This window comes from Peromyscus californicus, unplaced genomic scaffold (genome assembly GCF_007827085.1).
Source record: "Peromyscus californicus insignis strain IS unplaced genomic scaffold, ASM782708v3 Scaffold_3__1_contigs__length_106647218, whole genome shotgun sequence".
NCBI lineage: Eukaryota > Metazoa > Chordata > Mammalia > Rodentia > Cricetidae > Peromyscus > Peromyscus californicus.
This window is the reverse complement of record NW_026294551.1, coordinates 72299986-72314587: the sequence shown is the minus strand read 5'-3', so window position 1 is coordinate 72314587 and position 14602 is coordinate 72299986. Positions and strand designations below refer to the sequence as shown.

Genomic DNA, 14602 nt, shown 5'->3' with positions numbered 1-14602 from the left:
ACTATAACAAGTATTTAATATTACCATTCAGAACGTGGCTTAATAATTAATGATTCGCCGGGCGGTGGTGGCGCACGCCTTTAATCCCAGCACTCGGGAGGCAGAGCCAGGCAGATCTCTGTGAGTTCGAGGCCAGCCTGGGCTACCAAGTGAGTCCCAGGAAAGGCGCAAAGCTACACAGAGAAACCCTGTCTCGAAAAACCAAAAAAAAAAAAAAAAAAAAAAAAATTAATGATTCAAGGCAATGAAGGAAAATAATTCACAGCACAAAATTAGAATATGTATATTAAGTATGGGAGGTTTGTAGGAAAGTTAGAAAATTAGAAGCACAAAAATTTAAGAACAATTTTTTCTCTTTAATAAAAATCATGCAGTTTGACAACAGCATAGGAAAATGAAAATTTCAGACACTGTGAGGTAGTTTTTGTTTTTTTTAAAATTTGGTCCCTTGCTTCAAAAATGCATATAGTTTAGTTATTCACTATTAAAATATTAGTTATAGTAAATATGCTAATAGCTGATATTCCTTTTGCTAATAACAAAAGCACAGCCCTCCTGAACTCAGACTTTTCTAGTGTTTATATATTGCATATATTATATATTATGCAGACAAATAAAAAAGTGTTCATTTTACCTTATAAACAGCCCATGTTAATATCTGCAACTGCGAAGTATCTGATCTTAAAAAATGACTGAAAGGTAGCAAATTTTCTCTATTATTATATAACCAATGTTTATCCTTATAATTTTAGTCTCACAGGCCTAAACTGAAAGTTTCCTCATATTCACTATATTAAGTCAATATGAAGTATATATTCTGAGGAACTTTGGTTAATTGCTTTTACTCATGCAAATCTGTGTTCAAAGAGTCCTCTTCAATATGAATTTTATAATGATTGGTAAGGGAGGATCTCTGACTGAAGAGCTTCCCACATGCACTACATTCATAGGGTTTCTCTCCAGTATGAATTCGCTGATGTGCAATAAGGGAGGAGCTTTGTCGAAAACTCTTCCCACAAGTGTTACATTTAAAGGGCTTCTCTCCTGTGTGAATCCTCTGATGTTGAATAAGAGCTGCACTTTGGCCAAATGACATCCCACATTCTATACATTGATAAGGTTTCTCTCCAGTATGAATTCGTTGATGGTTACTGAGAGATGAGTTACACCTGAATGTTTTCCCACACTCATTACACTTATAAGGTCTTTCTCCAGTATGCATTCTCTGATGTTGGATCAGAGCTGAACTTTGTCTGAAGGCTTTCCCACAAACTTTACATTTACATGGTTTCTCTCCAGTGTGAATTCTCTCGTGAATGATAAGAGTTGAATGGGAACTTAAGGCTTTGCCACATTCATTACAATTATACAGTTTCTCCCCAGTGTGAATTATTCGGTGTCTATTGAGTCTCGAAATAGAAGTGAAGCCTTTTCCACATTCATTACATCTGTAGGGCCTTTCTCCAGTGTGAATTCTTTCATGTTGAATAAGTGATGCGCTTTGACTGAAGGCTCTGCCACATTCACTGCATTTGAAAGGTTTCTCTCCAGTGTGGATTCTCTGGTGGTAACGAAGGGATGAACTAGACTTAAAGGTGTTGCCACATTCGTTACACAAGTAGGTCTTTTTTCTGGAATGAATTCTCTGACATCCTGAAAGAGAAGTGGATGCCTTCCTACCTGGATTATATTTATGAGGATTTTCACGGGCATGGATTTTTTGATGCAAAAAAAGGCCAGACCTTCTGCTAAAGGATTTTCCACATTCTTTGCATGTATAAGATTTCTCCAAAGTATGAGTTCTTAGGTGCTTACAAAGGGAAGCACTATGGCTGAAGGCTTTCCCACATTCTTTACATATGTAGGGTTTCTCTCCAGTATGAGTTCTTTGATGTTGAATAAGAGCAGAACTTTGGCTGAAAGCTTTCAAACATTCTTTACATTGAAATAATCTCTCTCCAGTATGGTTTTTCAGATGTTTTCGAAGGGATGAGTTGTGCATGAAAGCTTTTTCACAAGTACTACATTTATAGCGTTTTGGTTGATTAAGTGAATTTGAATTTTCCTTGAGGCTATTTCTTTGTGTTTTTCCTCTAGAAATCTTTTGCTTACCAACTGACTTCAGGCTGATGTTTGGACCAAATTCAAATTTCTTATGGCTTTTATCTACAGTAAGGATTTTTGTATGGGTGACTGAAATTATTTGTAAGCTTTCATTTTTGTCCTGCTTTTTAAAACTGTTGTCAGCTCTGCAGAATTTTCCTGAGGTGAAGTCCCAGGACTCATCTCTTTTGAGTTGTTTCCTCATTAATCCCTGAAATGATGAATCTTTAGTTTGAGTTGATTTTGTGGTTTGAAGACTGCTATTGCATCCTGGAAGAAAAAAAAATTGCCAGTGATGGGTATGATTAGCTAAATTTATAGGAAGAATATTAATGATACCTATATGCCTAAAGATACTAACAAGAAGGAAAATGGAAAATAACACTTTATAAAATAGTGGATGAGAGCCAAACAATGGATTGAACAAAGCTCATTTAAGGATGTGAGAGTTAAAAGTAACCAATAGAGGGATTAGAGTATGAATTGGGAAATGCAGTCTGGTATCCAAAGCCTATGACGGACTCATAAATTAGGGTATTTTTTACATTCTTTTTTTTTTAATATCTTCCCCTTTTCTACATATCAGAATCCTTAGTGGCCTTCCAATTCAATGCAAATAACCCCTCTGTTGCATCTCTTTCTGACTGAATCTAATAATCCACTCCCTTCCTCTCATTAAAGCACTTATTACAAGATACAGCAATGCATCATTAAATGACAGAGATCTGCTCTGAGAAATGTGGCCTTAAGTGAGGTCATCATTATGTAAGCATCACAGAGGATACTGAACACAAATCTAGATGGTATAGATCAGCCACTGGATGTGCTATGTGTGTGTTGATGCAATCAAGAGATATGGTAAACATGAGACATATGGGACTGCTGCTAGTATAACATAGCCTCCTTAACCTTTCTTCCCATAAGTACAAGTCTATTTTAATACATTGTATTAAAATATAAAGCACAGTAGTCATGAACCAGAAATAGAATCACTTATGGCTATTATCAAATATTGTGTACTGTATATAATTCTAGTGCTATACTTGTATACTATTAGCAGTACAGGTTTGATTACATCAGCATTGTTACAAACACATGAATAATACATTCTGTTAAGTTTTATTTATTCATTATTGAGGCAGGGCCTCACTGTATAACTCTGGTTGGCCTGGAACTCAGTGTAGAGAGCAGGCTAACCTTGAACTCATAGGGATCAGCATGCTTCTGCCTCTTGAGTGCTAGGATTAAAGGAGTACACCACTTTGACCAGCTTGCATTCTATTGTTTATAATTTTTTAAATTACTGTTCCCTTTATATGCATATTGCTCATATTTATGTATGTATACCACGTGTGCTAATTGCCTGCAACAGTCAGAAAAGGTCATTGGAACCCCTTGAACTAAGTAATGGTGATTGTGAACCACCGTGTGAGTGCCCGGAAACAAACCCAGGTCCTCTGCGAGAGCAACAAGTATTCTTAACTGCCTATCCATCTCTCCAGCGCCCTCTATTAACTTTTAATGGCTACAATGTCACAAGGTAACAGTTCATTTTCAGCTCCACTGTACTCTTATGGGGCCATTATTGTATATGCAGTTTATCATTTACTAAAATATCACTATACAGTACGCAAGTACATTATATGTATTTAAGGGGAAAGTATATATCTAAGGATGCCAAGAAAGCCTTCAATAAAAATCTGTGTCACACAGATAATAAGCACAAATAAGATGTGAAGAATATTTCCACAACATGATAAAATTAAAATACTTTAGTCCTAAAGCTAATACCTGATTTAATGAAGAGAGTCTATGTGTATTTAATGAAGAGACTCTAGGCAAGTATATCCATTTTCCCTACTATTCACCTTTGAGGAAATATTAATTATTGTAATCAGACAAATAAATTAGAGGAGTTAAAAAAATTGCCTGTACTTGCTGATAGCATCTTTTAAAACCCTTCAGTGAAGAAGCATATATAGAATGGACACACAAAAGTAACAGCCATCGTTTTATAAAGAATAAGAGGAATTCAAGAAATAGGAAAAACCTATACAAGGTGAATGAAAATGGAGTATACCTCTGCTACTCTTGGGTGTTAACCGCCCAATGTTATATAATTATATCAGTAAATAAAGTCAGGATATAGGTCAGAATTTCTTAGTAGTAGCTGACACCATGGGCCAGATAATTCTCTGTTGTATGGGACTGTCCTCTACATTGCAAGATATTAAGTAGCATCCTGGCCTCCACTTGCTGAGAGACAGTAAAAACTTTCCTCACATAACACCCCCATACAGACTGTGATGAGCAAGAATATGTCTTACTCCTCTTTCTGTGTTTCTCTCATCAGGAGGAACTAATCTTCCTATATAGCTCACACCTACCAAGAAAGCTTCAATTTTAAAATTGGTTTCTCAAAGTGGCTTTAAAAAGGTACACAGACAAGCCGGGCGGTGGTGGCGCACGCCTTTAATCCCAGCACTCGGGAGGCAGAGCCAGGCGGATCTCTGTGAGTTCGAGGCCAGCCTGGTCTCCAAAGCGAGTTCCAGGAAAGGCGCAAAGCTACACAGAGAAACCCTGTCTCGAAAAACCAAAAAAAAAAAAAAAAAAAAAAAGTACACAGACAAAAGGACAAAAATCTTAAAAAGTATATTTAAAAATATATACTTTATTTAGAAATGCATTTCCTAAATAAAGACAAAAACATTCATTGAACAATAAAACTCATGTTTAAAGAGTAAATTCTAAAGCATGTAGATAGAGAGTATAATGCTGAGTGAGTAGGGAGCAATGTATCAGAATTTCTTCCCAAAGCAGTAAGGAGTCACTTCATGCAAGACTTCATCTTCAACATCATGTGAAGGCAGAGAATGCCCAAACTGTAAATGAATGTGAGGTATCTGAGAAAAAGTGGATGCCAGGGAATATGGCACATGTAATGGTATGAAGTGCCAGGATTCCAATTCCCTAACTAGACAACAAAATCTGTCCATTAGAACTATCTTGAAACCCTGGAGTCTATGCAGCTTCTACAGGAAGGCCTGGACAGTAAACTGAAGTACATTCCATTCAGCAACTAGCTCCAAGGAGCTACCTACTAGCATTCCTACAGCAGCCCTAAGAAGCGAGGGGCAGGAAGGACCAGCTGCTATCTATGGCAGGACACCACCCATCTCCACCACAGGCATGGATACCCAACGATTTATTTATTTTTTGGATACCCAACGATTTAAAGGCTAATGCCCTTCCCCACCTTTACTTGCTCTTTCCTCACTTTCAGAGCCAAACACATGGATAAGAACACCCAAGAGACAACTGCCCTATACATGAGAGTTGAGGAGATTTAGAAAGTCACCATGTGTGCTAAGGGGGAGACACAGGCTGAGAGAAGGGATGAGGTCTTCAGCTTATGCCTCAGTTTGATTATTGTCACAGATGTGCCTTGTAACAGCTAAAAAGAAAATCACCCATAACCCCAGCAGACCCGAGAAAAGATTCAAATGCTTAAATTTGAATAAAAAATGACAAGGCAGGGGACTGGAGAGATGGCTTAATAACCACTGAGTACTGGCTGCTCTTCCACATGGCAGCTCACAACTGTCTATGACTCCAGTTCCAGGGGATCTAACACCCTACTGTGGCTTTTGTGAGCCCTGTACCCATGTGGTACACAGACATTTTTGCAGGCAGAAATCCATACACATAAAAATGAAAAAAAAATATGCACACACATATTTTAAAAATCACAAGGCATAAGACAAACAGGAAAGTAAGTCCCTTCAGAGGAAGCTACAGCTTGAAGTGTAGCTCAGTGGTAGAGCACCTGCCTAGAAAGTGCAAGGCCTGAATCTCCAGCAATAAAATTAAACAAAAATAAAAACAAAAGAACAAAATAAGCAGAAAATATCTTTGCTTAAAGACAAGATGGTGGCATGGTACACAATGACTTTAAAACAACTGTTACAAAAAGTTTAAAGAGCTAAAGGAAAATATGGACAATGACATGAAAATGGTGAATATTAAATATTAAAAATTTTTAATTTTTAAAATTTAAATTTAAAATTAAATGGTGAATATTTTAAAAAGACCAAAAATGCAGAAATTATACATCCTCCCAATGATTATCACCACCTCTCACAGCAACCTTTCAATTCTCATCTTCTTTATCTTCCATGCTTTATCTCTCCAAAACCTCTGCAACAGTCCCTCCTGCATCCATGGAACTAACTGGAAGCCTACCTTGGCCAGCCAGTTTCAGGCCTTAGGAAAACAGGAATGAGTGACAGTCAACTGCCACACAGGGAGCTTGCAGTGCAGAGGGAGAGGCAGGTCTTAAATGAAAATGTGCTGGCCTGCAGTGACAGTACACGGACAGAACATGAAGGGTGGTGAGGGGATAGAGTATGGAGAATGTTACCAGGCACGGTGACACACACCCTTCATCCCGGCTCTTGAGAAGTAGAGGCAGGAGGCAAAGGCGTTCAAAGCCGGTCAGGCTACATGAGACTCTATCGTCAAACAAAACAAAACCACAAAACCACAAAACCACCAAAAAACAAAGTCTAGAAGGAGGGTTAGATTGGCTGAGTCTACTTATGAAGAAACTCATCCAACACAGGTGTGCAAGCCATGCAGCTCCATGACCATTTGAAGACGGGAAAGGAGAACCCCTGAGGTGGGGTGTGTTAGAACCCTGAAAATGACAAACAGGAGATGGAGGTGAACAGGAAGCTGGCGGCTACTGGGGAAGCATTAGGAGGTGTGGACTTGTTGAGGAGGTGTGTCACAGGCCAGCTGTGAGGCTGTAGAAGCCCCCCTCCACTCGCAGTGCTCTCTGCCTCCTGCTTGCTGTTTAAGAGGTGAGCTCTCAGCTGCTACTCCAATTGCCTGCCCCCTGCTACCTCCAGGCCACCATCATGGACTCTAGCCCTCTGAAACTGAAAGCCCACAATAAACTATTTCCTCTATAAGCTGCCTTGGTAGTTTCCACAGAATGACTGTATTTCTCCAAACAAGGGTTTCAGAGATAGACAACCATGGTCTCTAAGTCTGAAACTGTCACTTTAGACTAAAGGAGAAGGGCTTTCTTATTCAGGGTCTATCAGAACAGGGTACAGCCAGTCTTTCAGCTCTTCCCTAATCCTCACTGTCTGACCTGACCCAACTTCAGACGGTCCCCAGTGCCCCCACTCCAGGCTCCTAGCCCTCAAGCTCTCCTTCTGGGGGCAGGGGGCTGGGCCCAGCTCCAGGCTGCTCATGACTCCTCAGCCCTGTGCAAGACTCTCAGATCCTCAGATCGAACCCCCTGTTGGGCCTCAGCAGGATCTAGTTCTACTGCTGTCTCCTGGCCTTTTCTACTTTCTCCTGGGTCAACCCTGGCTCCCTTCTCCTGACCATCACTCAACACTTCCTAGACTAGACTCCATATGCTCAGGGAAGTCCTGGCTGCAGTGCTCCTGGCCTGAACTCTCACAGCACTTTGTGTCCTTGCTCCTGAGTCCTCACTAGACTTCCTGTGTCTAGTGTGACCGGCATTCCATGTCCTGTGTGTGCTTGTGTCTTCACTCTCATTGTCCCTACTGGATTGCACAAGAGCAGGACCAGGTCTCGTCCTGGCTGGTGCTGCCTTGCTTATATCCCGCTTATTTAGATAAAGGCATGGCCAGATGGTGGGGCCAAGCGGGGAGTCTTCATTCAACTCTCAGCTGCCAAAACATCCACCTCTTCCATTTCTCTCTCATCACTGATTCCTCTTCCTTATGTACAGTGCAATGGCCTTCTCTGCCCTCTGCAGTCAGCTCAAGGCTACAAAAACCACCTTCAAGTGTCTGTGTGGGGCTCTGACCTCTCATGTGGGTTCCAACCACATCTGTCTTACCTTACACAACTACCTGTGGGGGAACAACTATCCGAGTACTTCAACCGAACACCACACAGAACTCCTACACTCTCACCCCACAGACTGCGCCTCACTTCCATGACTCCTGAAGCAGGCTTCTCCACCAGGCCCTGCTGGACTCCTGAAGTGGCTCCAGGAGGCTTCCCACCTCTAGCTTGGCCTCACTTTGAATCTGTCCTTCCAATGCTTCCACAACAGCCAGTCTTACTGAACTGCAATCACACAAGGACTTCATGAACGTTAACAGTCTCTGTGGAAAACCAGACGTCAAGTCCCCTTTTACAGATGCATTCCAAAAGTAACTTCGGTTTCCAGTGACAGCGTGTCCTCATGTCTCCCTGCCTATACAGGTACTACTCATGCAAGCAATACATTGTCTTTAAAGTAAATGGTGCCACGTCTTCACAGAGCTCTGTAACCTTTTCACTCCTCAGCATGTCTTGGAGCTCTGTCCACATCAGTGTGTTCTTTCATCTTAAGTGGGGTAACGCAAGCCAGAGTGAGGACACATCCGGGCTTCTTGAGTTACATATTGATTCGGAGCATTCATTTCTGCACCAGACCTTGTTTTCCCCACTGAAATATCAGGCATCATAAACTCTCCTTAAACTTCTTAGATATTCCCATTATCCACAGGACAGTCCAAATCTCTTAAAATCGTACCAAAAAGCAGTGAGGCCTTCCAGCTCATTTCCTTTGTCTCCACTTCCTATACATACTCTGTGCACAGCCAGAAACAATTACTTCCAACATACCCTCAAATATACTGACTTCTGGGGCTGGAGAGATGGCTCAGAGGTTAAGAGCACTGACTGTTCTTCCAGAGGTCCTGAGTTCAATTCCCAGCACCCACATGGTGGCTCACAACCATCTGTAATGAGATCTGGTGCCCTCTTCTGGCCTTCAGGGATACATGCAGGCAGAATACTGTATACATAATAAATCAATCTTAAAAAAATATATATATATACTGATTTCTTGTACATAAAATGCAGCCTCCTTCAAAAGAATAAGAGACCTTGTGATACTCATTTGAAAAGTGACCAGGAGGGGAAGCTAGGACCTAGGAGCCTGGGATTTCCCTTTCCCATAAGTCCTTGAGGGTCGAGTACCTGTAGAAGTCTCCTGTTGAGAGAGAGGCCGATCTAAGGCTTTCTCTGAGGCCCTGCTGTATCGAGAGGGAACATCGTCCCTTGAATAAAATCAGGAAGATGCTTGGCAGGGCCAGTAATGGCCTGGGGCCAAGGCTTTGGGGGAGCTTTGGCTTCAGATCCTGAGTATGCCACTCTTGACCCCAAAGAGCTATCATTGTCAGTCCCAAGGTTGCTGTGGGCTCCATCTGTGACACCCTTAGGATATCCTGTGTCCCCGTGTGCAGCACTGCTTGAACAGCATCCTGCTGCCTCCGTCCCACTGTGTGAGAGCTCTCCACTGACTTTCCCATTCCCCGCCACAAATAGACTATAAGATGCTGCTGTACTTCTTAATAAACAGACACTCCTGACCCAGCGGTGTTCCTGGCTTCTTTATCTTCTCATCCTCGGCCCTCCCCTTAACAGCCCTGCCACTAAAGAACAACCTGCTGGTCTAGGGCAGTCTCCAGGCACTGAGGCTGCCTTCTATTCTTGTTTTGCAGAGATTCTTGGGTCTCTCAGGCCCACCCACTCACCAAGAGAGGAGCCGCCATGACCTTCTTTCTCTGCTTTCCAGGGTTCTTCTCCTTGCTGCAACACGGAGATCATCTTTGGTTTGGTAAAAGGAAATCCTGATCACAAACAAAGTGAACAATAAAAAGACTTAGTTTTGTTTTAACAGGAACAAGCATTGCATGTTTGTGTGAGAAGCTCAGAGGATGGCGCAGAACACTTCCACAGGGCACTTAAGCTGTTCCCTGTCATCTGATGGGATGTGTTAAGCAGAGGCCAAGGGGCTCATAGGACATGACTGGTAGAACCAATTGTACGTTATGGAAACACGATAAGCAGGCAGTTCTAGAAAAGGAACGTTGGGTGTACAGATGGAATAAAAACGTACAAGCAGGTATCTGTGAAAGATTTTTGGTTTTTCGAGACAGGGTTTCTCTGTGTAGCTTTGCGCCTTTCCTGGGACTCACTTGGTAGCCCAGGCTGGCCTCGAACTCACAGAGATCCGCCTGGCTCTGCCTCCCGAGTGCTGGGATTAAAGGCGTGCGCCACCACCGCCCGGCCCTGTGAAAGATTTTTTAAAGCAAGTAGCCTGTTTAAAGCAAGGAAACAGTATTTGATTCCTTTTCAAGGATAGAGTATACAGCATTTACCTGACTGCAAAAGAGAAGTGTGAGAGGCAAGAAATCGGTAGAGAGGAGGGATGAGGGAAGTCTTTGTTTACAGGCAACGCAGAATAAATATGTACGAGAATGCAGCTTCTGAAACACTGGAAGAATTTCTACTGTCAAACTACAGACAGTAGATGGGGGATGGTATGAGCATCAACCCTCTTTGGCCTCACCTAAACAGCTGCAAGTGGAAAACAGTTTCCGTATTTAGTATTTATAGAGCTCTGATTTGTACAGTCCTCCAGCAAAACCCAGTGAGGGTGTTTTAATGGCCGCAGCTTTCATTCAGGGAAGGAGGTGCTAAGGTCTCATTTCTGAATCTACGCCCACAGGGAACTCCCTTACCCAGTGAGGCCAGGTTGCTGTAGTTCTCCAGCATCACCTCACGGTACAGGCTTCTCTGAGAGGGATCCAGCTTCTTCCACTCATCCCGAGTAAAGAGCACAGCCACATCCTCAAATGTCACCGACACCTGTGAGGAAAAGCCACTCCATCTCATCCGGGACCAGCCTCATGTATCATGAGGGAGGTGACAGTGTGGAAAGTGGACAGGCCACCACGAAATGCTGCTGATGTCACTGAAGGTTCTAAAGGGGCCAGGTCATCCATTTAATGATCAATTCAACCAGTGACAAAAACACAGAGCAGCACTGAGTAGGAGCCCGGCTTTGTGTACAGGGAGTATAGCCATTAGTGCACATCATGGTAATTAGAAATCCTTCTGATAAAGATTCTTTTGAGGTTTTTTATTTTGTTTTTGAGATAGGGCCTATACAGCTCTGGCTGTCTCCTGGAACTTATTCTGTAGACCACGCTTGCCTCAAACTCGCAGATCTGCCTGCCTCTGCCTCCCTAGTACTGGGATTAAAGACATGGGCCACCATTCTCAGCAAGATTCTTTCCTCTTAATTTTCACATGTATGCAATGCCTATATAGGAAAAATAATTTATGTGGAGAGAATACAAAAGATGATCTTTTAAAGAATTTCTGATCTAATCAGCACACAGGAACATGCATAAAATAATTTCAACATTGCAAAGAAAGCTGCGTAGCTAGACCGGTAAGCCCGCACACCACCTACTTCAAGAGGCAAGAATGTGAAGCCAGAAGCTGCCAACACTTGTGGTCACGAGCTTTAGCACTCGTAGCAGCACCGCAACTCAAGATTTCCAGCGTGGACACAGAACCTACTCTGTTCTTTCCTTGGTCTTAAACTTCTGGACACTGAGGATTTTTGTTTTTTGTTTTTACTGTAGTATTGACACATGGAGAGAAGATAAGGGAGATGTAGGAGAGGATTGACACACACAGGGATGAAGGTTTAGGACATGAACAAAACTTGACTCTCCTGGATGGAATGTAAAGGCTGCCCAGATCCCAGCCCCTTACGGGTCCAATGATAACCTGCATCGTTAATATAGCGTTATCTGGTGCCACGGTAGCTAAGGCTGAGCCAACACCATGCCCCTGGCCTGACCTAAACACTTTCCACGAACTATACCATCCTCTGACCTATCCTAGAAGAGGGCAAGGGCTGTTATTTATTTATTTTATTGGTGAGGGAACTGAGGCACAGAGTTAGACTTACTTTCTCAAGGCCCACAAATGGTAACAGAGGGGCTGGGTTATAATTCAGCTGACTTGAGGATCCCATTTCCTGACCACTGTGCTCACTGATTTTCTGCCAAAGATCCCATGAACCCTCTTGGTGGCTTCTTGAGTTGTCTGCCTGCTTTCAGAGTCAGGCTCCTGAAGCTGTATCCCCTGCAGTATGGCTTTCCTTTGTCAGTGTGGTGTCTCATCTAGATGGGGGTCTCTCTAAATCCCTGCACCTTACAATGGCAGGTCAAGATTAGTTTTCACAAGAATGGTACAGTTGAAACTGAGGATCCAAAGAGTGAAGGGAAAAACCATGGGCTGGAGACAGCTGGGGGGGGGGGGATCATAAGCATTTTCAAGGGCAAAAGAAACAGATGAGCAATCTTGGTGAGGGCTGAGAGAAACATGCATGAAGGAAGGAGGCACACCAGAAAGGACTTGCCCCAGGTGTGTCCCTAGTGATAAGAGGGCCCCTGCATGTCACTGTCAATTTAGTAAGTACACAGCAGACTGGGATCAGCCAACAGTGAGGCTAGGTAACTGTGAGCATGGAGTGTGCCCCCTACAAACAACCCACGAGGAAGGACCAGCTCCTCCGTGGGCACCAAATCCTGGTGAAGGGTGTACTGGGTGCAGGACTTCAGTCAGGAAGGAAAAACAAAACCATACAAAACCTATCTTCTACTAAGAACTGAGATGGCAGTGCGCTCACCTGAGACCTCCCTTCCCTTTGCTCTGGAGCCATGTTCTCTTTCTGGGCTTTTCTCAAGGATGGGTACAGTCTCCAGAAAGTGATCTGAGGGAAGACAAAAGTAGGACTGCTTCACATCCCTCAGAAGCACCGTCTCCGAATGCGTCCCATCAGCATCAGTTGAGCCTGGCTCTCCTGCCTCCGGAGACAGAAGCAGGAGCTGGGAGTGGGCATCAGGGAAGACTCAGGCGACACTGGACTTCATCATAGAGGGGACTCACTGCGTCCCCACGTGCCATCACCCTACACTGTTCACCACAGCTCAGCAGGCACTGCCCGGACCCTTCGGATAAGGAAAGTGAGGCCAGAGTGTAGCCACAGCAGGGACGCACCCGTTTCCACCTGCTCAGATCTGACACGGGTCCAGGACGGTGTTCCTCCATTCCACGTGCTCCCCACCCAAATGCGCAGTTGCTGTCAAGGGGTCAATTTCCAGATCCCCAGAGAAAACTCCAGAAAGGGGACCAGTGGCTCAGGACGGCCCAGTCTGGGGCCGCCATAGGCCTCCACGTCCTCCAACCTGGCCAAGCCGCTCACCTCCCTCTGGCTCCCGCTACACCTCATGAAGGCTCCGAGCCACCACGCGTGGAGACTCAGCCCGGGGAGCTCGGCCCCGAGCTGCGAACAGAGCAACAGACGCCCTGCAGCCAGCTGAAGCTCACAGGGGAGGCGGGGCTGGCGGGAGTGGGGTGGGGGGCTCCGAGGATGGCGGACTCGCAGGCCTCTGGGAAATGTAGTCCACTCCGGGACCCAGGGATTCTGGGATTTGAAGTTGACTGGCTCGGCCGTTCTAGTGCGCAGCTGCAGTGGAGGCATCCCGCAAAGGGCCCTGGGTTCACAAGTTATATGAAGTCTTGGATGTGGAGAGCATTGTAATTGCATTTGTGTGAATAATGGTGAGGCCAGCCGACACTGTCCCGAAAAGACCCACTTCTCCCGCAGGTACTTGAAATCGTATTGCGTTTAACGCTTTTAAAATAAACCAGAGAACATCATTTGGTTTGCAGTGCTTTTTAGTGGGATAGAGAGTAGACACTGAGCTGTGAAAAGAATTATATATTGCTTTAGACTCCGAGGGTGTTACAGGATTAAAAACAAAAGAAGGGCGGGCTAGCTGAAACCTGGAGCTCTAGCATTTATAATAAATAAATAATAAAAATAATAAATAATAAAAATAATAAATAATGGATAGAAGAAGATGCCTGAATTTGACCTCTGGTCTGAACACAATGTAACACACACAACACCACACCACACCACCACCACCACCACACACACACACACACACACACACACACACACACACACACACACTCACACAGAGATTGATATAAAAGGGCTTGTGTCAGCCTCACCTGGCTACCAAGGAAACTGGGACTTCTTGGCAAATCAGTGCCAATAAAACTGTTATATGTTGCAAGTTCATTGTTACTTAGTAAATTCTGACACAAATGTATTCATCTCTTTTTCTAATATAGTACGATCAGGACAAAGATAAGGACCAAATACAGTCATGCTTTGCTTAATGACAGGCATGCATTTCTGAGAAATGTGTTATTCCTTTATCTAAACAGTAGAACACACTGTGCTTGTACATGCTATACTTTTGTATGAGTAGAAACACAAAGATGTCCCTACCACAAAAATATGAATAATGTGCTACAGTTTTATAAAAACTCCATAACTGGCCGGGTGGTGGTGGCGCACGCCTTTAATCCCAGCACTTGGGAGGCAGAGCCAGGTGGATCTCTGTGAGTTCGAGGCCAGCCTGGGCTACAGAGTGAGTTCCAGGACAGGCACCAAAACTCAACAGAGAAACCCTGTCTCAAAACAAAAAACAAAACAAAACAAAAAGCTCCATAACTAAGGGGTAGAAAATATTCAGGTCCATTGTAATCTCATAAGACCACCATCACATATAGCAACAGAAAA

The 14602-nt window shown here is 43.6% G+C and overlaps 1 protein-coding gene across 4 annotated transcripts; it reads right to left on the bottom strand.

The window, feature by feature from the left end:
• Window positions 1–212: 212 nt before the first annotated feature.
• On the bottom strand, window positions 213–13574 carry LOC128122432 (zinc finger protein 354B). 4 transcript variants are annotated; one of them, XM_052757999.1, is made up of 5 exons: window positions 13208–13572; window positions 12632–12715; window positions 10665–10791; window positions 9675–9770; window positions 213–2373 (listed from the first exon to the last, which is right to left on the bottom strand). In XM_052757999.1, exons 1-5 carry the CDS (start codon window positions 13550–13552, stop codon window positions 842–844), a joined length of 2184 nt encoding a protein of 727 aa, XP_052613959.1. In that variant the 5' UTR covers window positions 13553–13572; the 3' UTR covers window positions 213–841. The 4 variants fall into 4 exon arrangements, with proteins under 4 accessions (XP_052613959.1, XP_052613961.1, XP_052613960.1 ...); XM_052758001.1 differs by having other exon boundaries at window positions 13003–13325; XM_052758000.1 differs by lacking the exon at window positions 12632–12715 and having other exon boundaries at window positions 13208–13574.
• Window positions 13575–14602: the final 1028 nt, after the last annotated feature.

Excerpts from the sequence above, each read along its gene's own strand:
- LOC128122432 (XM_052757999.1), bottom strand. The coding sequence starts at position 13,552 with ATGCAATTACAATGCTCTCCACATCCAAGACTTCATATAACTTGTGAA. Across the intron at positions 9,771-10,664 it reads CAGCAACCTGGCCTCACTGG|GATTTCCTTTTACCAAACCA; the intron begins GTAAGGGAGTTC and ends GTTTGTGATCAG. Across the intron at positions 2,374-9,674 it reads TCATGGCGGCTCCTCTCTTG|GATGCAATAGCAGTCTTCAA; the intron begins GTGAGTGGGTGG and ends TTTTTCTTCCAG.